The 27576-nt window shown below is 46.7% G+C and overlaps 2 protein-coding genes and 1 long non-coding RNA gene across 11 annotated transcripts in view; 1 reads left to right on the plus strand and 2 right to left on the minus strand.

The window, feature by feature from the left end:
• Nucleotides 1-14647, minus strand: part of LOC131999078 (uncharacterized) — a 39883-nt gene extending 25236 nt beyond the window's left edge. For 3 of the 6 annotated variants that reach the window (XM_059371645.1, XM_059371643.1, XM_059371641.1), the window contains exon 1: nucleotides 13635-14647. The gene's annotated coding sequence lies outside the window, so the exon portion shown is untranslated. Of the gene's footprint in view, nucleotides 1-9912; nucleotides 10334-13634 lie in introns of those variants that run through there. The other 3 variants (XM_059371642.1, XM_059371647.1, XM_059371644.1) reach the window with 3 other exon arrangements.
• Nucleotides 12679-25588, plus strand: NR2F2 (nuclear receptor subfamily 2 group F member 2). Of its 3 annotated transcripts, none has more exons than XM_059371635.1 (3): nucleotides 12679-13025; nucleotides 20810-21337; nucleotides 24118-25588. In XM_059371635.1, exons 1-3 carry the CDS (start codon nucleotides 12983-12985, stop codon nucleotides 24390-24392), a joined length of 846 nt encoding a protein of 281 aa, XP_059227618.1. In that variant the 5' UTR covers nucleotides 12679-12982; the 3' UTR covers nucleotides 24393-25588. The 3 variants fall into 3 exon arrangements, with proteins under 3 accessions (XP_059227618.1, XP_059227617.1, XP_059227619.1); XM_059371634.1 differs by lacking the exon at nucleotides 12679-13025 and adding an exon at nucleotides 18314-19241; XM_059371636.1 differs by lacking the exon at nucleotides 12679-13025 and adding an exon at nucleotides 20299-20589.
• LOC131999081 (uncharacterized) lies at nucleotides 18246-20344 on the minus strand. 2 transcript variants are annotated; one of them, XR_009399009.1, is made up of 3 exons: nucleotides 20267-20344; nucleotides 19687-19801; nucleotides 18246-18319 (listed from the first exon to the last, which is right to left on the minus strand). It is a non-coding gene; the product is annotated as an uncharacterized LOC131999081 (long non-coding RNA). The 2 variants fall into 2 exon arrangements; XR_009399010.1 differs by having other exon boundaries at nucleotides 19687-19804; nucleotides 20267-20329.
• Nucleotides 25589-27576: the final 1988 nt, after the last annotated feature.

Raw genomic sequence — 27576 nt, forward strand, 5'->3', positions numbered from 1 at the left:
TCTGCTCAGCAGGGAGCCTGCTTCCTCCTCTCTCTCTCTGCCTGCCTCTCTGCCTACTTGTGATTTCTCTCTGTCAAATAAATAAATAAAATCTTTAAAAAAAAAATAGAGTAATAGTTATAAAGGAGATGCGACCAGATGATTTAAAGTATGTTTTCATTGAATAAGGAGCATAGCATTGGGAAGATGGTATTTGGGGGGAGGGGGAGCAGTGAGAGTGGATTTCTGATTTAGGGGGCTGAGAAAAAAGGAGCCCACTTTCTCCTGTTATCAACCAGCAGGGTGGCCTTACATAAGTCCTCTAACTGCTCGAGACCTTGGGTTTTTCTTCTATCTGGGACAGTTTTTCTTGTAAGTTTTAAATTGTATGGTTTTCTAAAGAATGATCATTGTTTTAAGTGTTCATTTCCCTCTAGAAGCAGAGAGGAAGAAATCAGAGACTTTGTCCGATGTTAAGGGTCTCCAGTCTGAGGGATGGAAACCCTACCTCCTCACAACGCCCTCACATGTCCCTCATCCCCATTCACCTCTTCAAACATCTTCCTCACTTCAATCCCTCTAGGCACCGTGACAGAAGAAAACACCCAAAACCAATGCCCATAGTTTCACTGACTCCAATCACCCCATTTTAGAGATGGGGAACATAAAAATCAAAAACGTTGAGGTTGCACAGTAACTGATAAGGCTAGAATTTAAACCCGGGTCTCATCATTTCCAAACCAGGGTCTATTCTGCCGAGACAAAGCGCCTCAGAGTCTGGGATTTTTAGATTCCAAACAAAGTGGGATTTCTTGTGACCACCCCATACTACTGAAGACTCCTTACAGTTAGGAACAGGAGCACAGGAGAAGGCAGTGGCTTTGAATGTAGACTTCTTGGACTTGAATAATTTGTCCCCAGAGTAGTAGAAATGCACGTTTTCGTAAGTCCCTAAACTCTATAAGACACTGGGTTGGTTTTTTTGTTTGTTCGTCCGTTTGTTTGTTTGTTTATTTTGCTTGGATAATGGAAATAATAACATACTTCAGAGAACTGGACAGAGATTAAAATGAATATTTTTATATTGAGATTAAATGAAGTGGCATACATGTTTCCCATAGTTGTGGTCTGTAACAAATATTACCTGCCATTCATTCCATCATCATCTTCATCAGGCACATAATCACTAGCAGTAAAGAGACCCTGAAAGGAACCTAGGAAATGTAGTTATGAATTCTGGCTGAGATCCTGTTGGCTCCATGCCTCAGTTAACTCTCAGAGCCTCAGTTTACTCACCAGCAAAACGGGAATATCAAAATATCTGTCTGTGAAGAATTGCAGTAAAAATCAAGTGGGTTATGCACATGAGATAATTTTTAAATAGGTAGAACCCGATAAAATCTTATGGGTTCATGGTTTTATTAAAACATTATTCTTCCTAGGCTGGAAACCCTCCAGACGCCTGGAGTTGTTTAACAGATAATAAAGGAGATAATGCCACTGTTTTGTTTCTCAAATAAGCCACCTTAGACATAAAACACCATTAAATCATAAAAGAATAAATTCATTTCCTCAATTATCACCATTATCCACTTAATCCTATTCTACTGTTCTCTACCTAAACTTGTGGTTCTCTCATAATTTTACCTTACCAGAGGATTAGATAACAAATAGCTCACAGGGACAGGGTTTAGAATAGGAAAACAGTAAACCCTCTCTCCTCTTTGCCTTCCAAGTGAGGGAGAGAAATATCTCAAAGCAAAGAAAATGCGCTTTATGAAATATTAAATGCAGGCTTCCAAAAAGCGTTCATCCCCTCGTTAAAATGCTATCAAACTTTGCTATTGACTAGCTATCTGTCTGTTGCATGTGAACTTAAAAATACATTCATTATTGAGATATAATTTTGTTCAAGCTAAAGAAGCATCATGGGCATGGGAATTGTTTTCTGAGTGGGATTATTAAAGGGTTTGGGGCCTAAAGGTGTATGTCTATTTTAAAAAGAAATTTTCTGATTGCAGATAACTTCTCAATTTGATTTAGTGTCGAACGATAGTGATGGGGTTGATAAGTGAGCGTTCATCGGTAATTCATCTTGTGCTGGTAGAAATTTACAGCAAAGCAGTGCTTTCCCAACAGTGACAAGCCCTATTAATCTTCTTCAGACACATTTCAATAGGTGTCCCCATCTGTGGCCAACATCTAAACACTCTGGCATCCCCGGCGACTTGGAGACACCTTCATTTCAAGTTACACTACTGAAAATGTGATACTAGATTGTACTCTATTTTTTAACCTAATTCTCTCTCTTCATTCAATTAGCCTTTCTTGCCTGGATTTTCTGCTCATGTGTAACATCATTTCCCAGGGAGAGCTCTCAAAGCTTTGGTTTCTTAGAGATGCACAATCTCCTCCAAGGTTAACAACCAACAACTTTTTTACAAATTAAAATTGCATAGATCCCCATTCTGACAGTCACTGGCCTCTGATTGCATATGTCCTTAGAAAGTAGAACCTGCTCAAAGAAAGCCCGGCTGGGCATTTGAGAGCGCTTAGCCAAAGGGGGAGGCTATAAAATCCATTTGTGTTCATATTTGGAATGCAATTTGTTATCCTGAACTATGATATTTAATTTCAGTGCAGGAGAATGGGAGAAAAGGAGAGGCAATTAAGAAAAGAGGGTGCTGGAAATGCAGCCCCGTGTTCAAATAGCCACATTTACTCAGCAGATTCAGTCCATAGGATCAACCCCCTCTCCTGTTCCTTTGCATCTGCTGGGGGACCTCCTGTTAGGAAAAGAAATGCAATAATCACTTTAAGGATAGATTATTTCTTCTAAATTGCCTTTATTCTATAGGCAATATCCTCTATGTGGCTGCAACGTTAGTCCAGGCAAAAATGTAGAGGGAGTGTTTGATTTTGGATTGCACCTAAGTGCTTTTTTTTTTTTTGGTGCCATTTTCAACCTCATAATGGGTTTGGTCTTGCAAAGAAATAGGATTTGAATAGCATTTTTCTTGTGCACTTTAGAAACCTTTCAAATGAGAAAACTCCCTCAGACATTCTTACGTTAGCAAGGTTAGATATACCTGCATAATGAATGGAATTATTCTTAACTTCATTGAACTTTTTTTTATCCATGTGTGATCTGAAATACATATGTGTCTCTCATAAGTGTGTGTGTATGATAAAGATACATATTCCTAAAAAATCTCCCTCCCTCCCTCAAATTATTCTTCCCAATGACCATATGAGTTTCTTATAGATCTCAATAACCTTATTGTGGGTGGCAAGTTTAAATGTGCCATATTAATAACTTGTTATCCAAGACAAATTAAGTCCTTATGTGTCAAAAGCACTCGGCACTGGATTATCTACAAGACAAGTATTTATTGAATAAATGTTCAGTCCAATTTCATTTTAATGTGACTGACTCTATGTTTCAGCCTCTTAGGCAGAGATAAAAACACTCAGACCTATAACTGTGTTGCAACATTACACCTAACTTGTCTATTTCTATTATTGTCTCCTAACTTAGAATATGGAAAGAAGGCTTTTTTTTTTTCTTTGCTTTTTTTTTTTTTTTTTGGTTGTTGTTGTTCTGAAGAGCAGGGAGAGAGATAGAAAAACGGCTGGCATTCAGCCTAAAGAGAAATCATTGAAACAAATTAATCCTATGCCGTTTAAATTGACATGGTAATCCATCATCAGAGAAGGCAAACTCTGAAAGCAATCTAGAATCTGCCCTGCTCTTTCACTGGTCCTGGAGGCACAAAGACAGATAGTAAAGGGGGATGGGGGGGAGGATCATAAAAGTTAGGAATGACTTAGAAAATAATAAAATTGATTATATCAGCTCTCACTGTCCAGCCTCTGAAAACCTCCTTTGGAAAGGGGAGGTTAACTTTCAACAGTTGCTTTCAAAGTTTGCTTCTAAGTGGCAGGTCATCTGCAGTAGTTCCAACAGTTTGCCTCCTTCTCTAGGCTGCCAGGCTGCTGACTAGTGTAACGTTGCCTGCCTCGTTTAAAAAGTAGACCAGCTAGGAGCTCTGGCAAGACCCACACTTACACAGAAACTTCCCCTACAGTGGTAAGGGGCTTCTTATATGGGGTTTAGGATTGGGGTTTGTTTTTGTGTTTTGTTGCTTTTTGGTGGGGAGGAATGGGAGGGAATCTTTTTTTTTTTTTCTTTTTTTCTCCTATAACCTTGTTTTTGCACTCAATGAAAATGCATGTTATTGTAATTTTCAGAGTATAACTTTTGTAATGTCTTTTAAAACAGAGGCAAGCCACCATGCCCTGTCTTCTTTTTGTGCCTTTTATTTTGGAGGCTCATTTTTCTAAACTTCTTGCACTTCAAAAAGCCTGTGATGCTATGTTGTTAAAACTTGTACAAAATTCCTAAATTATATAGAAAACTGAGGTATCGCATCCTGGTTGATAGTTAAGATGAAAAAAAACCAAAAAACCCTTACTAAGAGCTCCATTGTAAAAACAGTATACCTCTATTTTAAACACACAGAATCTTTTTTTTTTCTCTCTCTTTAGTATTTATGTAATGTTTTTATTTTTGTTTTTGTCTTTGGAGGGTAAGGGGGTTGCAGAACCTCGCCTTCTCATTATTGCCTAGGCATATAAAGTTGAAGACAGAAATGAATACTATTTTTAATAATGCATTAAGCTATAAAAGCACGACAATTTGAAAATTCTTTTTTAAAATCTCAAAATCTACTCTGTTAACAAAAGACAGTGTGTGAAGACAAAAACCCAGATACCTTCGTGCCAAAGGCAAGAAGGCAGAAGGACACGAATATAAACCATACCCCCACAGCTGCCCTATTTAAATCTATCTAGGATAGAGTTTCTTCTAGTTTATTAAGAAAACTTTATATGTTCCTGAAACTTTAAAGTAAACATCATACCTCTTTTCTATGATCAGAATTTATATTGACTGGTTTTTAAAATAGGGTGAATAATGCTTGCATATTGACTAATGCTTTTGAAAGCACGTAAGCACAAAAGACAAATTAAATGCATTTCCAGCCAGGGTAAATAGGAAGAGAGTTAAAGGCTCTTATATAAAAAATTCATGCACAGCCATGCCACTAACAATGTTAAGAGTTATTAGCAAAGAAGGGGAAGTTTAGATGTTTGTGTGTTCATTTTAAATAGAACCTAGGAAATTTAAATAGTAGCTCTTCAGTAACCAAACGTGGAATTGTACTTTCTGAAAAAAATCTGATACCTTTGATTTTGTTTTCTATTTAGAAACAATGTAGGCTTTAGCCAAATAGTATATGATTTTAAAAGTCATTAAATCAACCAATATAATATGAAAAGAATCAATGAGTAAACAAGCATTAAGTATTGGAGACTGAAAAAAATTACTTTTTAGCCCCTACCCCTCCACCCACCCCCCATGTCCCTTACAGCTGGCCATGCTCTAGCTTCCTTCTAATTGTATGGTAATATGGTAACAAAGTATATGCAAAATGAAAATCTGCATCATAACTTTTGGAGTCAATAAGTAAGCTATCAACACACATTCTGCAAAGAAATAGGATTGCCTAATTTTTTAACCTCCCCCTGACATGTGATATGATGTGATCCTGTCAAGAAATACCCAATGTGACATTTTTCACTGAAGCCAATATTCCCTCCCTTTTATGTTTTCATTTTTGCTTTAAACTGTTTTAAGTGATATCATCTAAATCAATTTACCTCAGTCAAGCACTTCGTAATCTCTTTGATAAGGCTGATTAATTTATTATAAATTGTAATGGACAGATGGGGAAAGTACCTTTCTCTATTCTATAGTCAAAATAAAAGGGCCAGTGTACATTTTATTTAAATGTTATACTTTGTAAACTCTCCAGATGAAACCTCCTATGCTCGAGGAGCTGAATATCATATATTAAACCTCATCCTCTTAATTTTGAACAGAAGTCCTTTACTTTTAATGCATACCTCCAACATTTCAAGAAATCAGCCTTCGAAGAGGAGAAATGCAGTTGGCAAATTAAATAATTAATTAATTGTGTTTTCTAAATTCACACATAATGTTTTTCTATTATGGCAGTGTATCTGTCTTTGTTCATCTACTTCTTTAATTATATGATTTATGCTGAAACTTCACTTTAAGCTTTCTAAAAGCCAGTAGAAGGAAAACTAATCCTTAAATTATTTTCCTCCTTCCAAAATTCACCTTGAGTTTGTGGCTAAAGGAAATTAAACCAGATAACCCCCCTTTGTTGTTCTGTTTGTATTTTATTTAAGTACACTGATGCAGTTAATGAACAATATTAATTTATCTGGATATCTGCCTTGCTAACACTTTCGCATTTAAGTGACTGGCAGTTGATATCATTTGATTAATGCTCTTTTTGACATACCAAAAATGAACTGTCATTTTAAAGGTTTCCCTACCAGGCTCTTGCGAAAAAGGGAGAAAATATAGAATTAGATGATCTTTCCTCACTCTGTCTACTTCTAAATAGGAGCTAATGTCCACATGGCTTTAGATGTCTTAGAACTTTCTCATTAGGAACTGCCTTGCACTGTAATAATAAAAGCATGGATAGCTAACATAAGACTTGGTTACATGGGCAACAAGCCTATCTGTATCTAGAACCTATTCTCTTTTAATTCTTCAGTTCACTGAAAAGTAAATTAAAGGATCATATTGTTGAATTTTTAAATATATATTAGGCAAAAGATGCTCACCTTTTTTTTAAGTGCCCCGCCAAAGCTGTCAAACTGAAAATTGACGTTTTTACTTTGAAGTGTCTTTTTATGATTCTGCGAGGCACAATAGCTTTACCATTACTAACTTGCTTCAGCTTGTATTTCAACAATAGTGATTCCAAGGAGCTCATTCAAAACTCTTTTTTTTTTTTGCGCTGCTTTCTGCCAGACCTCGGCAAGAACACATGAGTGACAGCCTCTATCTAGTGCTTGAGTATATGAACCTTTAATCCATCATGGAACTTCTAACACCCTAAGGATATATACACACCCATACACATACACCTTCATGTATGGAACTATTACATAAACTACCCATTAAAATGCCAACAGGTTTAAAGCCAGCAGAATGAATATTTTCCTAATCTCATCCAAATTTTATGGCTATAATTTGGCTACTGGCAAGATTCTAAATTGGCTTTTACTTAAATGAAAGAAGGTAAAATATGCAGTAGATTTGGGGGTTTGAACCCCCCCCCATGCTAATCTACTGCTGTAGACGTGTTAGAAATATTGTTCAAAGTGGGCTGGGTGGTCAGTTAAATGGAAGAAAATATTTCACTACATTATGTTTTTCTATTCCCTAAAGTCCACCTCCATGGAGTAGGATTCCTTAATGGATAAGACTGTTGTCTCACTGAATGGAAACCTGCTTTCCTAGAAAGGATGGGGGTGGGGGAGGCCATTGAAGGGCAGGGAGCAACTAGAGGGAATTTCCCCTCCCCCCACCCCTCCCTCCTATCCTTCCTCCCTGCCTTCCCCTTTCTTCCTTACTTCTTTGCTACACCCCCTTTTGGTATATGAGTGTAGTTAACCTTCGCTCTGGCCAAGACCAAGAAGGGCTAATGGAGACCCGATTCCTGACAGCTTCAGGTCAGCGAGAGCCTAGAGCTCCCAACCCAGGAATGAGAGGATTACCAAGGAAGGAATTCGAGGCACCAGTCGCCTCACACCTGAATAACATCGCTCCACTCCATTAGGATCCATATTAATAATAATAATGATGATGATGATGATGATAATAATAATAATAATAATTACCCCTTCTGGAAAATAGTTAATTGGATCTGAAGTTATATTTCCTGTTGCATTGAGGGGCCGAGCAGGGCAACCTGAACTGAATTCCTCAAGCTGCCAAGAAAATCGAGGAATCTGGTGGGGGGGAGGGGATAGGGAAAAGTAGAAGTAAGTAAATAAATAAATAAATCGATCAGCTTCTTCAGAAAGTGCAGATTTTTTCTTTTCTTTTCTTTTCTTTAAGGAAAAGGTCAGGTGCTGGAAAAGGAAGAAGAAACGAAAGAGATTCTCCCCTTTCCTCACCTTCCGCCCCTCCTTTCCCCCTCCAAATTAGTGTCCTCTTGATTATTTGCAGCTGTGTCGAACCTTGAGGTTTGTTCACAGGAGCCCGCGAGACTCCCGCTCCTATAAGTGAAAAGCCATTTTCACGCCAGGACTTTGCTGCTTGAGTTTGGGGGAGGAAGGTCTCCTCTCCCTCCCAGCAAATTCCACCCCCCAAGCCTTGCTAACTTTAGGGAGCCCCGCAAGACTTTTTTCCTGGGCCACTTGAGGCTCTTGCCCCCAGCCTTGGGGCCACAGACCGATTTCCATCGCTGGAGCGTGGCTTGATACCCCCCAAAGCTAATTTCTCGCCCTGGGGAGCAAGGAGACGCGCCGGCGGCTTCGCTGGTGTGTGTCACCCTGCCCCCGCCTTCCTTCTCGGCCTCACACTTCCTCCCACCTGCCCAGGAGTCCCGAACCTGCCATCCACTAGCAATGTGGTCCGCAGCGGGTTCCGCCACCCGGCGGCCGCCCTAGGGTGGGAGGGACACACAGCCCGCGGGGCTGTGTCCTCTTCGGGAACATCAAAGGAGAAAAGGGACAGAGATGAATCAAGGAGAAAGTTAGGGGATGCTGCGTGTCGCGGCTGGGGCGGCAAAATGCAACCCGTTTGGGTCACACCTTTGCTCCAGGAAACTGCCTGCAGAGACCGCACTGTGGGGGAACCAGCCAGCCTCCCCGCGTCGGGCCTGCGTTCCACTCCGGTGGCCACCTGACCACTGTCACTCGCAGCGTGGAGCCCGTGGCTCCCGAACCCTTGACCCCCGTGGCGGCCCGCGCAATCCTTCCCTGGCGGCGGCCCGGACAAGCCGGGCCGCGGCGGACACCCTGCGGACGGCCGCGCCCTGGCGTCTCCCGTCGAGCAGGGAGGGACGGAGGCCTGCGCCCGGGAGCTCCCTGGCGGTGGTCCGGCCGCCCCCCTCGAGGGCTGCTCCCCCTTCTCAGCCTCGCCAAATCCCTGAAAGCCTGGGCCCCCTTCGTCACCCCTGGGGCTTCTAATCACTCCGTATCGATTTCCCTAACTCTTTTCATCCCGTTGAAGACACATCTTAAAACACTCCAGCCCGGAGTGTGCTCTGGGCTTTATCCACACTAATAAAATGATTTACCCTTCTCTCTGCGCTCTCCTCGCAGAGGAAAATCGTTCGAGCCCCGGCTACTTGTGTGTGATCAGTAAATATTTAGTGCGGTGACATCCTCAGCTAGGCTTCGGATCGATTCGGGGACCACCGGGAGGTGCGCACGGTCCGGGCGGGGCCGCACCAAGCCCGCCTAGGGGGCTCCTCCCGCCCTCGCCGCCGGCCGCTGATTTACGGCCTCGGCAACCAGCAAAAGGGGGCGAAAGCGCGCCGGGAAAATTGGCTTTTCAACCTTTTTACTTTTGACATTCAGCCACCTCCCCAGGCTCTTAATTCTCGCCTCTTCTCCTTCCCACCCCCCTCCGCCCCCGACCAAGGGCGCTCTGTGCGCCCCGCGCGTCCTTCCTGCGGCAGCGCGCTGCGCTCGCGCCCCCGCGGCCCGAGGACCACCTATCACAGCCCTGCGCCGCGACGCGGGGAGGCCCAGGCCCCTGCTCCAGGGGTCGTCGCCTTCGGGGCGAGGTGCACTCTGCCCGCCCACACCTCAGAAGGCGGAGAGAGGGTGGAAAGGCCCACGTCTCCGTTCGCCGAACAAGGAGCCCCTCTGGCTACCTTTTCTCCGACCCTCGGTCACTCCCCTGTTTCTGTGGCTGGTGCTCGACGCCCCTCGGGCCGGAGGGCGTCGGGTGGGAACTTTACTTGCTTCGCAGAGGAGCTCCTGTTTCCTTAGAAGCGAAAAAGCGGTGGGACGTGCTGGAAGGGGGTCTCCTACCCTGATCTTGGCTGCCACAGGGCTGCGGGCGCCGCAGTGGCGGTGTCCGCGTCGCGCTGGCCTTCCCAGCCTCCCCTGGGCGCACACTCTCACTGCAAGGCCGCGCCGGGACCTGGACCCCGGGCAGTGGGCCCGACCCGGACTCGCCTGGCCTGCGGGACCCGCCACCGGGGACGACTACACTGTCCGAGTAGAGAAATGTGAGGGCTACAAAGCTCTTGGGTTTCCACGGCTCTTCAGCCCGGGGTTCGCTGGGGCCTGAAAGACTCCAACACTGTTGCCCACCTGTTAGCGGGCCTTCTCTCCTCTCACCTGGGGCCCGGGCCTCTGCAGTTCCGTCGGGCCCAGGGAGGAAGGTGAGCGACCTTGCGGGGTCCGCGCACGCCTCCCCAAAGCTAGCGCCCTCTCCTTTGTCCTACCCCTGATTTTCTAAACTGCCTTATCTGCAGACTATATCTTTATACTAATGCATACTTAATTGGTCCGTCTTGACTGTCCATATAAAACAATTTAATTAGGGTGCTTTCTTGCTTTGGAGAGCAAAGAAAAAAAATCTGCCCAGTGCTTATTGTATTTAGCACCAATACAGGCAGAAAATGTAGCACAAGTTTTTGGTTGAAAGAGCACCTCTGTGCCCATTGAAGGGCGTTGATCCGAAAAGACAGAAAGGACAAGTAAAATCGATTTGAAGCGACCCTCTCTGTCCCTTTCACACCATTCAGAAACTCCATTCCTTCTAAGACAAAGACCAGCGCCTTGGGAATTCTCAGGGGAAAAGAGGACTCCAGTCCCACAAGCCTAGGGCACTTTTTTAAAAATCCTCAATATTGCCCTTAAAACCGGCTCTCGGTCCTGTGTCCCCCGCGTGTGGGTTTCATAGACACCCCCTCCGAAGCGTCAGGCAGTAAGGCTGACAGAGAGCACCCCACTTCTGTGCGCATTTGGCCTTCTGGCCAGGCCAGACAAGCCTTTTAGGGTTAGTGCAGCCCTCACCTTTGACCCCCAAGATCGGAGTGACTGCCACGCTACAGAGTGCAGAGTTACAACTCAGGCCAAAGTTAAAACAAAACAAAACAAAACAAAACAAAAAAAAAAACACTTCTCTACTCCCCACCCAGGGAAACCGGTTCTGGTTCCGCGGCCTGAGCCACCTTTACCCAGTAACCCCCTCCACCTCAACTTTTTTTTTTTTTTCTTTTTTTCTTTCGCCTTCTTCTCTTGCAATGAACTGCCCTAACCACCTCTGAAGGAAGGAACTTAAGTTGTCAGGGGAGCATCGCTGGGTTGCGGTGGGTGAGTTGTCCTCCATAAGGAAACCGAATGCCAGGTTATCCGACAGGCGCCCAGGCTGGGGAAGATGGTCATCGATCAGACCTGGCAGGGAAGGGAGGAGGGAGAAAAGGAGAGAGGAGGGCAGGGGAGGGGAGAGGCTGGGCCGCGATCACCTTCACCTGCCCTGAGCCCAGCCCCCCTGTTGAACTATCCCTCGACCTCCTGCCGGGATTAAAGGGGGCGGGGGTGGAAGGGAGGGGGCACCACCACCACCCCCCCCCAGTTACACAAGTGGCCTCCTTCTATAAGAGAATGAGTTCACCATCCCAGAGAAGCTTCACCATCCATCCACTCGATATAACTGAGGAGACAAACCACAAGGAAAAACTTCTGTAGCCCATATTTATGGTATTAATGAATAGTTAAAAAAAGATTTACACTTCTTATGATCAATATTCTGAGTTATTTCCCTCAAAGTATATAATTACAGTGTCTTCAGAGTTTTCATCATTGTTTGAGGTGGCAAAACCATTTGTAATTTTCATTAGCCAGTAAACATGTAATTAACATTCAGCACTGTGTTTAACTTAATTCCTGTTTAAGACAAGGACAAGAAGCAGCCGAAGAGCGTTAGTTCCATTTGTCAAGTCTGACATACATCTTACCATAACAGTTTCCTAAAATAAAAGATCCGTGTTTCCCCATTATTCTTCTCTTAAAACAAAACAAAAAAATCCATTAGTTAAAACTGTATTAAAACTGCAAGAGGCAAGATAGTTTATTCTCAATTTTCTCTGGTTACTGTATTCCTGCTTCCTTTTTTCATTTGGGAGGGTGGGTGAAGGGAGGGGGTTAATTAAGCATTCATTATTTGAAGACTTGAAATTGGGAACCCCTCCCCCCAAAAGAAATAGGTTTCCTCCTCAGGAAAGTTCTAGAATGGAAACTGGAAAAGGGGGGCACGGATCTGCAGGGGAGAGGGAAAAATCACTTGGGGGAACCTGAGTTAAAAGTAGAAAAATGAGGATTCCAACGGATTCCTAGGAAAAATGTTGCCCTCCTGTTTCAAGTTCTATCTCTGATCCAGGGTGAGGGGAGCCTGTCTGCCAGGCTGCTAGGCTGCTGCTTTTTCCCCCTCCTCTCCCACCTCTGTTTTTTTCCCAACTTGCTTTAGGATTAGCCTCCATCCCTCTCGACCCCAAACAGTGGAATTTGGCTGTGCTTCGGGTCGTCTTGCTTTGTAATATCGCCTATAGTTGTTGGCGGTTTTCTGCTGCGGCTGAGCCGTTTTGCTCCAGCCTCCGACTAAACTCATTAAGTTGGGAGATTTTTTTCAATTGGACGGGTGTTTTTAAAGTCTCGTCTTTCCAGCCCCAAACAAGGTGTAACAACGCACTCTTCCTTCTAAGGAATGAGATGAGAGACAAGGATCACTCCAGACATCTCCTACCTACGGTTTGGGGTTTTTTTTCTTAAAGGCGAGGCTTGCATTCCTCAGCAGCTATGTACAAAGCTCCCTGAAACCTCGTCTCTCTAAAGTTAGTGTGCAGGGTTTTCCAAGGCTGAGAACGCCTAATACATGGGGAAGCACTTCCTTAAGGTGGAAGATCTCTCCCTTCACCTTTCCTCTTTTTCCCTGCAGGCTAGTGCCTACTTTTTATCAGTTTGCACAATCGCTTAGATAAACACCGAGGAGGAGATTCTCTTTAATTATCAAAGACACATCTTTTCAGGGGGCCAACAAAGCGTTTATTTCACCCGCCAAACTAAAGGAGAGTTATTCCAGTTTAGAAGGAAGATGCAAGCGGTTTGGGACCTTGAACAAGGCAAATATGGTTTTGGTATGTTTACTTACAGTATTTTTTTTCTCTCTCTCTCTCCTTTCTCACTTTTTTTTCCTTGTGCTGTGTGGGGCTGGGGATGACTTGGGGCTTTTCAAAATATCGGTTTGCTAACGTGTATGAAATGCCTAGGACTGTGGTTTCAGGGGTTTGGGGAGGGGGGGCCGTCAATTCAATGCATTGCCATATTTTATTACATTTGTGTGATAGGAGAGGTGGTGGAGGGGGGAAGAGGGGGAAAAATACAATTGCAAAGCTGCCAAAATATGATTAAACCGAAGCGTAAAGACTGCGGTGCCTCCCCGTCTCCTCGTCCTGTCTCCTCAAACTCATTTCCTTCGATAGAGCAAACTAAAAGCCAGTCCTATAAGCGTGTTTTTCCAAGCAACAGACGACTCGGTTTTTCTAGCAAAGGAGCTGCGAGGCTCGCACTAAGTATCAGAATTTACTGTTCGATTTGCCTCTGCGCTTTATTTTGCAACCTTGTGCAACTGACAGCCAGCCAGGCAGGGAGGGAGGAAAGCTGTGCCCGGCGCCCTCGGCCGCGGCTCGGGGAGAAGAGCGCTCGGTAAAAGCTAGGAGGAGAATCGCGACGAGAAGGGTACTCACCATCGGGCGGGGTGGTGGAGCTGGCGTGCGGATTTCAGGCAAACGTTTACCTTTTTGCTGTCTATTGCAACCGCGTCGGGCTGACTTAAGAAGCAATTCTGTGCTCTGTCCAGAACGTTCAAGGAACGGTTCCTCATTTTTAAAAAGCCAGAGAGAGAGACGACAGAGACAGAGAAAGAAAAAGAGAGGAGGGGGTGAGGGGGACGCACATAAACCCAGTTCAGGGGGGAAAAAAAATCATCACCTCTCCGCCAGTGACTCGGGAAGCGCAGAGGTGGCGAGATCCGAGTCCGGTCCAACCAAGCCAGAGCCAATTAATTTTAAATCCGGAAGAATTATTTAGATTAAAATGTACAGAACTTTCATTCTGCTATGCCTACGTGAGCTCAAAGTCGTTTCCCTTTAAGAGCTCCTTTTCTTTTAAAGTTGAATTTTAGGCAGCGAGGACTCTTACACTAGGGGGCAGACAGATACTGTACTTGCTCCAATCTTAAGCAATTTTTTCCCTCCCAGCATATGCTCTGATTTAGCACTGTAAATTTTTCAGAGGACCCAACTCTGACAGCCCCTGGTGATTTTCAAAGTACCACAAGCCAGTGGTTAAAAATTGCATTGACTTGGAAGTTCAGAGGGACACAATGGAAGCCCCTTTCCCTATTCATGGAGCTCCAGTGTGGTGGAAGAGAAAAACACACACGGACTAGATTGAGGGAAAGGAGGAATTCAATGAATCCTGGTGGACAGAACTGGTTTCTACTGAGTTCAGAGCTAAACTCGGCATTTGCTGGGGTCTGTATTCATATTGTGATTTAATTTGTGGAGAATTACAGCCATCAGGCCACTTTCTGCAAGAAAATCATATTCCTGGGTGGGTTTACTTTTCTTTTTTTTTTTTTTTCTTTTTTCACCAGAGTAAAACAAATGTTTTTCCAACTTTCTCCGGCCAAATTAAAGCTTGCCATTCCTCTCATTAAAATAAATTTACATCTACAATAAAAGACTGGGCTGGATTTTTTTTTTTTGAGCACGACATATTGATATTTATCTGTTAGTCTTAGAGCTGTTTATTCAAGGGAAATGAGCATCTCTGAAGAAGACATTTTAAAATATTCCCCCCCCCCCACTTTTTCCCTCAGTCTGCAGTCTTTCTCTTCTTGTATGCAGTAAAATTAACTATAATTGATAGGGTCATTTATTTATTTATTTAGAATTTTAATAGCCTTCCCAGAACTGAATGAATCCTAAAATGAGAGTGAAATACCTCTGATTTCATGTCAGCCCTGTGGTCATGTGTGTAGCAGGCTTCAGTTCTGTAAGAGATGAGGAAATTCTTCATTTTAAATCTGAGGCCATCAGAGCGCATTTCAAATACCAAAAATCTCTGTACCGTGGAAGCTTTTTCTCCTCAAAAACTTTCCACTTCACTTCTGTAAAAGGTGATCTTGCTATCGAAGTGTCTGCACTCAAAAGGCGAGATTAAGATTTCCCTACATTTATTCCCATCTTCTATTAAACTGAGATGGGTATGCCCATTAGATTTCCTATTTCAACACAGCCCCGCCACATCTCTGCTGAGTTTGCCCCTAATCTACTGACATTTGTAGCATTAGGCAATCCCTTGAATCATAGGGGTTGAAATGGAAGGGGGGAAAAAAAAAACACACACCTTCTCTGAAATGATTTCTTTTCCATCCTCTGTCCTCTTTAAGAGAAAGTTATATTGTGTCTCTAATCAACCTGAAATTCTCAGCCTGCTTCTCTCTCTTTGGCAATCTCATTACACACCACGTTTATGATAGTTCAGTGTCCACTATGGTTGTTGTTTTTCTTTTCTTTTTCTTTTTTTTTTTTAACTTTCAAATAATCCCAGCACCTGCAGCTTTAGTGAAATACGTGATTTCAGCGGAGATAGGGTGAGGGCTAAGAAGGCTTCAGGAATGAAGTGTAAGGGGTGGGGGGTGTTTCTCCTTCCCTAAAAACTAGCCCCTGTCTGCCTACATCTTCACTTAGTACCTTCCTTGTATTCTGTCTGTGTGTAAAGGGTATCAAATGCAAAATGTACACCAGCACAGGTCAATTATATGTCTGGTTTATGTTTTTTTTTTAATCTTTCATCTCGTCAATTTTTTTGAACTATCAAGGATGCCTTCCTGTGGTCATTAATTTAGCCTTTATATGTGTTCATGTTTCCTGAAGCTCATTGTATTTTATGTCAAATATTTTAATTGTTCACAAATCTGGTTGGTGTCCCAGATTATGGTTTTTCTCGGTGCAAAAATGTGTATGATGGTGTCAAAATTTTGTTCCATAAATGTTGAACAGTCACAATTCACTAACTTCTCATAATCAAACCAAAAGTCTACTGCGTTGAAATATAGTGTATTCTGTAGGGGCAATTCTACCTGTTTGATGTTTAAAACCAAACGCTCTGGAATCCAGAGACACATCCATGTTGATGACTTTAGCACACTGAGCGGAATGGCTCAGGCTATGAAGTTGTTCTTACTGCAGTGAATCTCTTGAGATAGACCATGGCGTGTGTGTGTGGTTTTTGTGAGTTGTGCTTGGTATTATTCCCAATTTGGAGCAGAATCTCTGGTTGTGTTTTAATGACTATATGGATGCTTAAAAGGAACTTGAGGAACAATGAAGTTCGTACTCAACTGTTCCATGACCTAGAAGCACAGTCGCTGAAGTCTTTGTCTGTGTACATTGACAAATGTGCATCTGATACATGTGCGCTTACATGTGTGTACAGAGGGTAGGCACAGGGGAGCCTGGGAAGCTGCTTCCGCTTGTCCATCAGCGCGCAGAACGCTCTATTCACATCTCTCCACGACTGGGTGTGTGGCAGGACGCTGGGCTGTGAGTTAGCTATAACTAATAAGAGAGGATAAAGTTGAGGAAAATTGATTTTAATTGCGTCATGACAATGAGATGAAGTCTACTTGTGCTTCTCAGCATCCGAGATGCTTTATTTGAGCAATTAAAATGTCAGGCCACATACCTGGGAAATGTTAACCCTACAAGGAAAAGATAGACGCTAAACGGCTTTTTTTCCTCAAAAAGGGAAAAAAGAAATAAGCCACGAAACCAAGCAAGTGATCAGAGTCGATTACGAGAAGGGTCTACCATCACCCAGATTTGACCAAATCTTTCGTTTGGTAAATGTCTCCAAGCTCGGTTCCCGGCACCTTCCTACCCCCCTACCCGCTACCCCTCTGCAAAGAAACCGGGGAACTTTTCTCTTTCTCTGGCATTGTGGGCACAAAGATGCGCCGGGAGTCCCGGGTGGTGCGCGAGCGACGGATTTCGTGGCATCGCCAAGTTGCGGGAGGCGAAGTCCTCGATTCCATCCAAAGCCTCTCGCGGAGCCTTTAAGAGGCGTTGTGTGTGCGCGCCGCGCTCCTCTCCCCGCTGGGGCGGAAACCTCCGGTGCGGGGTGCAGAGAGCTCGGGGGCCGCGTGCCCGGGGCCGGCCCGGGCCCATCCCCCGCCTGGCGGTGGTGGCGGCGCGGCCGCCCCCTCCCCGCCCCCCTTGGCCCCCCGCGCTCCTCGCGCCGCAGCTGCTACGCCGCTCGCGCTAGGACCGGGCTGAGCTCGCGGCCGCCATGGCGGGGCCGCCGCGCTCCGGCCAATGACGACGAGGGGGCGGTGCGCGCGCGCCTGGCCAGGCCAACCCCGGCTGCTGCCTTATAAGGCGCGCCGTCACCATGGCAACGTGCGCTAAGTTGCAGCAGTCGTGTCAAAGTTCACTATATAGAGAGCTCAGTGAGCTGATCGCGGAGAAGCCACTTCTGCCAGCCCCGGCGCCTATAAATCGCATTCCCTCCCGCGCCCCCCTTTTTAGCATATTTGATCACTTTGATTCTCTGTTCTTTTCTCTCCGCGGTGTGTGTGTGCGTGCGCGCGTGTGTGTTTTCTTCTCCTCCTCCTCCTCTCCCCGAGTTGCCTCCTTTCTCCGGGTGCCGTGCTGCCTTTTTTCCCTTCTTTCATTCTTTCTCTCCGTCTTTTTCTCCCCCCTCTGCGCACGAAGGATGTGCTTCTAGGTGGTGATCTGCCCTCCTCTCTCTCTTTTATCATTTCTCCCCCGCCGCCGGCGAGTTGACTCTTTCCCTATGTGTGTGAGGCGGCGGCGGCAGCAGCAGCAGCAGCGGCTCCGGCGGCGGCAGCAGCGGCAGCAGCGGCTTCAGCGGCGGCGGCGGCGCTAGACGCGGCGGCTCCGGGCCCGACCCGGCGGCTTCGGCGGCGGCGGCGGCGGCTCCGGCGGCGGCGGCGGCCCGGGCGGCCCGCAGGGAGCAGCGAGCGGCCTCCATCCGGCGAAAGCGGGCGGCGGCGGCCAGAGCGAGCGAGGCGCGCGCCGGGCGCCCGTGGCAGGCGGCGGCGGCGGCCCAGCGCCAGGACGACGCCGCGCAGCGCCGGACGCGGACCACTTTCATGCTGATTCCCCCGGACCCGGGCAGCGCTCCCGCCACTCCGCGGGCCGCCGGCCTCCGCCCCGGCCTGCCGGGCTTTCTGGGTGCGCCCGCGACCGGCGCCTCCGCTCTCCCAGTCGTCCTGATTTCGATGGCTTTCCTGAATGGCTGACTGTGGGCTGCCCTGGACTTGGCCCCCGGACAGTCGCCTCTCCTCCTCCTCTTCCTCCTCCTCTTCCTCCTCCTACTCCAACTCCTCGGCACACCAGCTCTGAGAGCGAGAGAGTGAACGAGAGAGGGAGGGAGAGAGTGAGAGCGAGCGAGATCTTTGGAGAGATTTTTTTTTTTTTTTTTTTTGCCTCCTACTTCTGTCTTGAAGCCAGACAATCGACTTGCAGCTCTCCCTCCCCTCCCTCTCTCTCCACGTTCTGCTCCCACTCTCTCTCCCCTGGCCCCTTCCCCTCCCCTCCGGGCGGAAAGCCCCCCGAAACCAACAAAGCTGAGCCGAGGGAAACAAACAAAACAAACACACCGGGCCAGACAAGCCATCGACAAAACTTTGCAAAAGCAGAAACAAAAAAGGAAAAACTAATCAACCTCAACCAACCAGCCCCCGAGCCACCCGGGGCGCCCTCCCGCGCCCTCTCGCACCCTCGCACACACAAAAGGCGGCGCGCCGGAGCCCGAGACCCGGGAGCCGCCGCCGCCCGCAGCCAGGGGAGCAGGAAGTCCGGACGCGGCCCCCATAGATATGGCAATGGTAGTCAGCACGTGGCGCGACCCCCAGGACGAGGTGCCCGGCTCGCAGGGCAGCCAGGCCTCGCAGGCGCCGCCTGTGCCCGGCCCGCCGCCCGGCGCCCCGCACACGCCACAGACGCCGGGCCAAGGGGGCCCGGCCAGCACGCCGGCCCAGACGGCGGCCGGTGGCCAGGGCGGCCCCGGCGGCCCGGGCGGCGACAAGCAGCAGCAGCAGCAACACATCGAGTGCGTGGTGTGCGGGGACAAGTCAAGCGGCAAGCACTACGGCCAGTTCACGTGCGAGGGCTGCAAGAGCTTCTTCAAGCGCAGCGTGCGGAGGAACCTGAGCTACACGTGCCGCGCCAACCGGAACTGTCCCATCGACCAGCACCACCGCAACCAGTGCCAGTACTGCCGCCTCAAAAAGTGCCTCAAAGTGGGCATGAGACGGGAAGGTATCGGCCTCTCATTTCTCCCCACCCACCCCCCTAGCCTGGGGTCCCGGGGCCCTGGGTGCGTTTGGCTAGCCTGCTCTGGGTAAGGACGCAGAAGCCCCAAGCTCTTCTCTTCGTATTGCAATTGAAAGGGGTTTTATACTAGAAACAAGTTCTGCACTGGAACCCAGACCCCCAAATCCGCATGCTTTGGCCGACTGATTTCCTCCTCTACTTTCTCTTCGGGCTGTTTCATTTTCTTTGCATTGATTCCGAGTTCATTCGAGTTCGCCTTTCTACGAGGGATGGGGTGTTGTCTGTTGTTGTTTCAAAGCCTGGTTTACTTCTCTGCCTTTCCTCTCTCTCTCTCTCTCCCCTTGTTTTTCCTGCATGTTCAACATATGTCCCTCCTCCCCACCCCTCTCCCCAGCCCCCACCCTCTCAAAAAAAAAAAAAAAAAACAAACCTGAGATTGTACTTTTGTACAGGAGGTTCAAATTACAAATGGCAATTTTATGCACTTCGCCGTATTAACGCTGCTGCCCGGGCAGCGCTCATGTGACCCTCCGTGGATTAACATTCTGCTAAAAAAAAAAAAAAATACCTCTGTTTTCTTTTTTTCCTTTCACTTTTGAAAGGAGGAGAGCGCGCTAGGGAGCAGGGAAGGGTGGGCGAGGGGCCCTCGGCGGCTGCTTTCGCTCTGCGCGAGTTGGGTCTTTGTGATATAAAATTCGCCGAGCGCCGTGAGCCGTGCTCGGCCAATGGCGCGCACGGCGCTGGGCGCGGGCTCCGGGCTAGGGCGAGCGAACGCCGGGCTTTCTTTGTGTTTTTGCGAGAGCGACTCTCCCGGTCCGGCGTCAGATAACAGCCCGAGCCCCAGCCTCGCCAGCTCTCCCCGGCCCTCTCGGGCCCTGCCTTGGCTACGCCGGCGCCGGCCGCCTGCTCCCCGCCTCTCCCCGGCTTCCTCTCGCCTCGGCCGGCCTCTCTCTCCGCCCTCTCCCTCCGTCTCTCTTTCTTCGAGCACACTGATTAGGCTGCCGCCAGACCTCGGCTTTCCGCTCGTCTCTCACGGGGGGTTCCCCGCCGGGCTGGGGCTGCGGGGTTTGGGGGAGAGTTGTTCCGGGGTGGCCGCAGGCCGTCTGGGGTGAACCCTGGTGTCTTTCTGCAAAAGCGTCTCACCCTCCCCCCCCGCCACCCAGACTCGCCCCTCCCGCTCCCTCTCCTCCAATCAATAAGAAATATCAGCTGTTTAGCAGTAAAGAAGAAAGATGCCCCCAGAACGCTACCTCCCGCCCCCAGTGCCGGGGACCCCGAGGCAAAGCGGTCAATTCTGGGTCCTCGGCGGCCCAGCCCCGAGCGGGCCTCGGAGGCAAGTGTGCCGTTTTGGCCGCCGGAGCCTGCTTGGGTGGTGGTTTGAGAGCAGCGCTGCCGGGCTCCCGGTGACTTCCAGGTCTCTGGCCCTGGCGCGCCGGGGCAGGCCTGCCGGTAGTGGCGCGTCTCGGGGGTCTGGGTCAGGTGGGGGTCGGGCCGGGAGAGCTGGGGGACGAGGCTGGTCATTAACGGCGGGGTGTCTCCTTTCCTCCCCGCAGCGGTACAGAGGGGCCGGATGCCGCCCACCCAGCCAACCCACGGGCAGTTTGCGCTCACCAACGGGGACCCTCTCAACTGCCACTCGTACCTGTCCGGATATATTTCTCTGCTGCTGCGCGCCGAGCCCTACCCCACGTCGCGCTTCGGCAGTCAGTGCATGCAGCCCAACAACATCATGGGCATTGAGAACATTTGCGAACTGGCCGCGCGGATGCTCTTCAGCGCCGTCGAGTGGGCCCGGAACATCCCCTTCTTCCCTGACCTGCAGATCACCGACCAGGTGGCCCTGCTTCGCCTCACCTGGAGCGAGCTGTTCGTGCTCAATGCAGCCCAATGCTCCATGCCCCTCCACGTCGCCCCGCTCCTGGCCGCCGCCGGCCTACACGCCTCTCCCATGTCCGCCGACCGAGTGGTCGCCTTTATGGACCACATACGGATCTTCCAAGAGCAAGTGGAGAAGCTCAAAGCACTGCACGTCGACTCCGCCGAGTACAGCTGTCTCAAGGCCATAGTCCTGTTCACCTCAGGTAGGAAGGAGCCCTGCCCTCTCAGTCCAAGGACTTCTAGCTCAGAGTTAGGGACCAGAGAACTTGGGAGTCCCCAGCCTGGGCACAGCCTCCCCTCACCCCCACCCCCTTGAAAGGCCAAACTGTTGAGAGCAAACTTGGGAGTGGGAACTCTGTGTAGGTGCTGGGCCTCACCAGGCCTGTCCAGGGGACAAGAGGGGAAGGCTGGACTGCAGGAAGATTTGCTCCAGACATAGGCTCTCAAAATGGGCCATGTGAAAGCCTCTTGAGCCTGCCAGGCTGGGATGCATGTTCCTGCTCCCTCCCTTAGCTCCCGGCCTTCTGGGTCAGCTGGGCCTGTGCTGTCTCCCCTGCCCCATGGCTCGTTTTCTGTCACCCTGGCTGAGCCTCTAGGAGATGCCTCTGGGCACTGGAGCGGTCCTGGCATCATCTCTGCAGGGGAAAGTTTGCCCCTGCAGGGGAAAAGTTTGTCTGCTAACTCAGCAGGAGTTAGAGCTCCAGGCAAATCCAACCTGAGGGCAGCAATTTTAAAAATCATATTCTTATTAAAACAATGCAGACTGCCAGGAGAGGAGGAAGAGCTTTCAGGAAGGGGCAAGAGAAAGAAAGGGGCCATCGTAAGTGTCCAGAATGTCTGCGAGGGCTGGAAGACTCTGGCCTCCTGCTTTCTTTGCCCAGGCAAACACTTAAGGCAATTTTCAAACAACCCAAAGTGTATGCCAACTGGGGCTGGATATGAATGTTGCCAGAGATATAAAACCATCATTGACTGCATTATGAAATCTAATTAGTTTGTATGTAGTTTAACCTGTGTGAGTAATAGATCTAATATTAATTAACTCTTGAGGCCAAATGATTTTTGAAGGTGTCTGGCTTTCCACTTTGGGCCACACCTGAGCCTTTTGGCTGCCTCCAGGCTGAGTTCAGCCTACCCCAGGTGGGTGGAAATCACCCCCTCCGCCTTCTGGGTCTAAGTTGTCAGCTGATCCCTTTGTCATGCCTGAGAGGGGAGAGGGGTTCCCAATTCAGAATAACAAACATTGGGATGTTGGTAGGGCTTAGAACCTAGAAACGGCAGTTTTTACAGCTTGTAATCTGGACACTAGGAGTGCTGAGTAGTTCCTGTGGCAGACAAAAAGATCTACAATTTCTTCCTTATTGTTTGAAGGAAATCTAGGGGCCCAAGTCATTAGCTCAATCGATGGCAGGGTTCTGAGCCCTTAACCCACTGTCTGTTATACCTTACTGTTTCTCACACATCACCCCCCCACACACAGCCACCCCAAATTCTGCCTTTGAAAGTCCTGAGGTAACCAATGAAAGGGCAGTGTCTGGGTGAGGAAAAGCTGTGTGGAGAGAGGCTTGGATCTGGAGTATTTTTCTCAGGGGAACTGTCATAACTAGAACATTTGCCGGATGCAAATGTGCAGGCAGGATATTCCCATACCCCACAACCACCTTCACCCCCATCCCACAACCCTACTACATCCAGCCCAGGAGCCCAGATGATGGGGGTGTTGTTAATTTCTCAATATCATTGTTAGCTCTCAACCTTACTCTTGGTCTTTCAAGGAAAGAAATGCCTGATACTGTCTCAACAGTTTAATTTATTACTATTTGCAAAATGTAGAGGCCTGTGTGGAGAATGCAAATCGCCTCACAAAGAGATAAAGGTCCCTCTTATCTGATTCATAGGGAGACACACAGTGTACCAGTGCAGAGGGAGGGAGTCCTGTGCAAACAGATCTTTTAATTCCTGACCACAGACACCTATGCATTCTTTACGTGCAGAGTCCTAGATGCACACAGGAGGAAATTGCATATGTGTTCTGGTTCTTGGGGTGGAGGTAGTGGCGGCTGTTTTCAGATGTCTGTTTTAAGGATTCACAATATGCATGTGTTCGCCCCAGTCTTGTCTAGGGAGCCCAAAAAGGTCAGGTCACAACCTGCACCGCCTTCACTGAGAAGCCTCTCATTTCAAAGGCACTTACTGTATTTTTCACATATCCGAAAGAGAAAAGTGTTTTCCTGAAGATAACAGGGGAGGGGTTTCTTCTTGGACGGACCTGGGTTTTATAAACAAATAAATAAATAAATAAAGGGGGTAAGAGAAAAAGGGAGAGAGAAGAAAAGGGGAAAAAGAAACAGCTCAAATGAACAGAGAGATCACAGTTTGCATGGCTGCCCTTCAATAGGGCTATACTGACAAGATCAGTTTTAAAGGGCCACTTAAATCAGTTTCAAAGACTGGAGAAAAATGAGTCGCCCTCTTTGGGGAGAATCTGAGGCTGGGTCGTGGACGCCATTACTAGAGGCTGGGCCAGGTTGTTGCCCCCCCCCCCCAACTATATAATTATAAGCCAAACTATTATTTACAGACGAGGAGGGGGAGGAGCCCTGGCAGTTTTGGTTTCATCTGTTTGTCTGTCTGTTTACTGACTTGAGCCAGATTTCACCCAATGCACTTTGCTTGGGGCCTCCCAGGGACCCAGCCTGAGGACTGGGACAGTGAAAGCCTGCAGTGCACTGAGCTTGTGTTTGACTTTAAAGCAAATACCCCAGGATCATCTCCTGCTCTCTCCACCACCACCACCCCGCTCCCCTTCGCCCAGGTTTTTAGCACAGAGGCATTTGCTCCAACTCCGGTCGGGGCAGTTTGACAGCCCTGTACACACACCTCATGTGACCCTTTTCAGACCTCTTAATCTGATGACTGAATTCTTCTTCTCCTTCCCCTGCTTCTTCTTCTTCTTCTTCTTCTTCTTTTAACTTTCTTCCAGATGCCTGTGGTCTCTCTGATGTAGCCCATGTGGAAAGCTTGCAGGAAAAGTCCCAGTGTGCTTTGGAAGAATACGTTAGGAGCCAGTACCCCAATCAACCAACGCGATTTGGAAAGCTTTTGCTTCGCCTCCCTTCCCTCCGCACGGTCTCCTCCTCAGTCATAGAGCAATTGTTTTTCGTCCGTTTGGTAGGTAAAACCCCCATCGAAACCCTCATCCGGGATATGTTACTGTCCGGCAGCAGTTTTAACTGGCCGTATATGGCGATTCAATAAATAATAAATCAAAATAAGAAGGGGCAGTGAAACAGAGAGAAAGAAAAGGCAAAAGACTGGTTTGTTTGCTTAAATTCCTTCTGTTAAGAAAGGATATAAAAGGATGTTACAAGTTTGCTAAAAGAAGAGAGGGGAAGAATTTAATGGACTGTGAATTTCAAAAAAAAAAGACTGTCAAATGAACTTTTACAGAATGCATTAAAAAAAAAAAAACTCCTGTGTCGGTCAGAGCAACTTGCTACTTATCATTTTTGTATAAAAAGGAAATTAGTCTTTTTCTTTTTTTGGTAAATTTTTGAAAAATATTGCTAAAAGTGCATTTAAGGAGATTGGGAGAAAATTAGCAGAATGGAGACAGTAAGTCTTTTTTTTTTTTCCAAATTATTAATTGTCCTGTGTCTATGTACCTCTAGCTGTTCTTTTTTGTACTTTTCTGGTTCCAAACCAGTTTATTCTGTGGTTCTATAATAAGTTTTGATATAATCTTGGCTTCTTAAAAACTGTGTATCCTTAAAATATATGTTCTGCAAGAATTAAAACTGAATCCATGAAAATATCATAGGAAGACATAAAACTTTAAAAGGCAACTCAGAGATGATGGAAACGCACTTAGAAGTGGTGACCAAAAATTTTAGGCGAAGTTGAGCACTCTTAATTTGAGAACTGGAGGAACCACATACACTTAACTTCCCCACCCTGCCCCCCCCCAAAAAGACACCATGACAAACCTAGCTTTTTAAAAATATTTTAAGAAAGAGAATGAACTGTGGAATTTATTGGCAGCCAAGGAATGTGTCCAAGACACATGCTGAGGTTTTGAATAAAAAGTGAACTTTTGTAATTTGAATTGGGTCCCGCTTAGTTCTTGAATTGTTACGAAAATCCTATATCTGTTTGTATATTTGCAAACCCTTTGTATTATAATTGTTGATATTTTCCCTTTTTAAAAAATACCATTGAAATCAGCATGACAAAATAACACTGTTGGCACTTATAGGTAACGTGATTGATTCAGTATCTTAGAGTTTACAGTTTGTGTTTTAAAAAAAACTGAAGGTTTTTTTTTTAAGTGCAACATTTCTGTATACTGTAAAAGTTATAATAACTGAACTGTTTGGTCGAGTCTTTGTGTGTTATATTCCAAGGAAAATTGAAAGTATTCAGAAATTAAAATATTATTTGATATCTGAAATCTGTTTGGCTGTCCCCACTCACTGTCTTTCTCATCGAGAAGAGCCCCTGTGAGCTCTCGCTGAGCCGGGCCCGGGGGTCCATTTGTTTACTGCCCTCAGTCAGTTTGTTCAAAGGTGGACTAGTGTATTTGCCTGTTTAATTTGGGTGTGTGGGGGGGGGAGAAGCTGAAGTTAATGGTTCATCTATGGTTTAGGAAGTGCCATACTGATATAGTAAACCACCCCCATTCACTTAATCCTCCTTTTAATTAAAAATGGATTTTCCAGGAAAAAAAGGCCCTTATATTTGTCACACTTAAGTGCCTGCTTAGGGAAGGTATTGTGGAAAGTATTAGAAATCTTGAGATCAGTATCTATTTTATGATCAGAAAAAAAATACTGTTTTGTACATTTCTGACAGTTAAGCAGAAGACCGTTCTAGCAAGCTAATCACAGCATTGTAAATAGAGGCAGTTGTTTGCAGTGAGTTTTTCCTTAAGTAGGTTTGATTTTTAAAAATACTTTGTGGTTCTCATCTAGCTTGGTTGTTGAGAGGATTTCAAATCCAGTGATGTAGCTTAGAGTGCTGAAGGGTCTGTTTTTTAGTGTATATATGATAACTTGCCCTTGGCCTGCCTTTCCCCTCCCCCCTTTACGTTCATTCTGTGAGAGCATGACCACAGGTCAAGGGAGTCTTTTCCACTGGAGTTATGTACATAAAAACACATCGACATTTTGACATTTCGGATTGTGTAGATACAATCTGTACTGCTCTTGGGATCCTTTGTCCTTAGAAGCCAAATTAAGAAAAAGAAGAGAAAGAAAGAAGGAAGGAAACTTTACAGAGTATGCTGATTTGGAAGTAGTAACTATTTTGTTTTGGAGTCCTCCCCCCCCCTTTCTCTTTTCCTGGTTTGAAGGAAGCTCAGTGTGTGGGAGCTTCCAATTTTGCTCTTATTGAGGCTTTCCAGCATCCCCTCCCCACCATACTTCACTATGTTGTAGTTTAATTTTAAGAGCGGGTGGGTAGGGGCGATGGAAGAAAAGGGATCATTTTGTAAAGTGTTATTAAACTTTGATAACTCAGTTCCAGTCAATACATGCAGACCAGAAAAATCTGATTTGTGCATTTGAGCAGAGTCCTCCATCTGACCCCCAGCTTCTTTCTGTAGATATATACATACATAAATACAAGTATGTTCTTAGGGCAGAATATCGCTGACCTTTAGCTCGAGGTTTGTCGGTTGTTGTTTATTTTCTCCTCTTGCAAGTGCTATCCATGTGAGTGTGTGAAGTTTCTCTAATAAGTAAAACACAGGCCCCTTTCCTTGTTTGTTTTGTGTTAGTTTATTGTAAACAGCCATTTGTTGTAAATTATTATTGGCATTAAATTATAATTTATGATTTTCAAAGCAAAAGACAGTCCCTGTTTTATTATGGTTTAAGCATGTGTTCTAGTCATTGGAAATCTCTCTCTGAGTTTCAGCAATGAGCTTGGGGTCTGCAAGGCAGAAAAACAGGACCCAAAATTTTTCAAACGGTTAAAACAAAACCCCTTGTATATGTTTAGAGTGGCTGGAGGAGGATCTGTTTAGAGTCTTGAGTTTGGTTTAAGTTTATTGCATTTAAAGAAAGTTTTTCTTTTCACGCTGAGTTAGAACAAAAGATCTTTGCTGCAACTGAACTGGACAAAAGACCAGGGCTGGGACCCAGCGAGTGCGTTCTGTGTGAAATTGACGAGATCTTTAAAAAAGCTGCTAAACATGGCGACTCTTTCCCTTTAAGTGTCTCTTTTTCCTTGCTGGGTTTTTTTTTTTTTTTCTCCTTTTTTTTTTTTCTCTCTCCATCTGATCTGAGCTCGCTTTATTTCTTTTCCCAACCCGCTCCCCCTCCCTCCTCTTGGCGCTCGGGGGTGTGAGAGAACCCAGTTAGACGCGAAATGCAACAATAGTCCGAGGAGAGAGAGAGAGAGGCGATCGCTGCTTCTCGCCACTTTCAAACAAACCTGGGGG

Source organism: Mustela nigripes, chromosome 13, assembly GCF_022355385.1.
Source record: "Mustela nigripes isolate SB6536 chromosome 13, MUSNIG.SB6536, whole genome shotgun sequence".
Classification (NCBI taxonomy): Eukaryota; Metazoa; Chordata; class Mammalia; order Carnivora; family Mustelidae; genus Mustela; species Mustela nigripes.

What these genes read in the sequence shown, in the direction of transcription:
- NR2F2 (XM_059371634.1), top strand. Translation starts at nt 18,800, where the DNA reads ATGGCAATGGTAGTCAGCACGTGGCGCGACCCCCAGGACGAGGTGCCC. An exon ending in AGTGGGCATGAGACGGGAAG is followed by an intron (nt 19,242 to 20,809) that starts GTATCGGCCTCT and finishes TCCTCCCCGCAG; the next exon opens with CGGTACAGAGGGGCCGGATG. An exon ending in CATAGTCCTGTTCACCTCAG is followed by an intron (nt 21,338 to 24,117) that starts GTAGGAAGGAGC and finishes ACTTTCTTCCAG; the next exon opens with ATGCCTGTGGTCTCTCTGAT.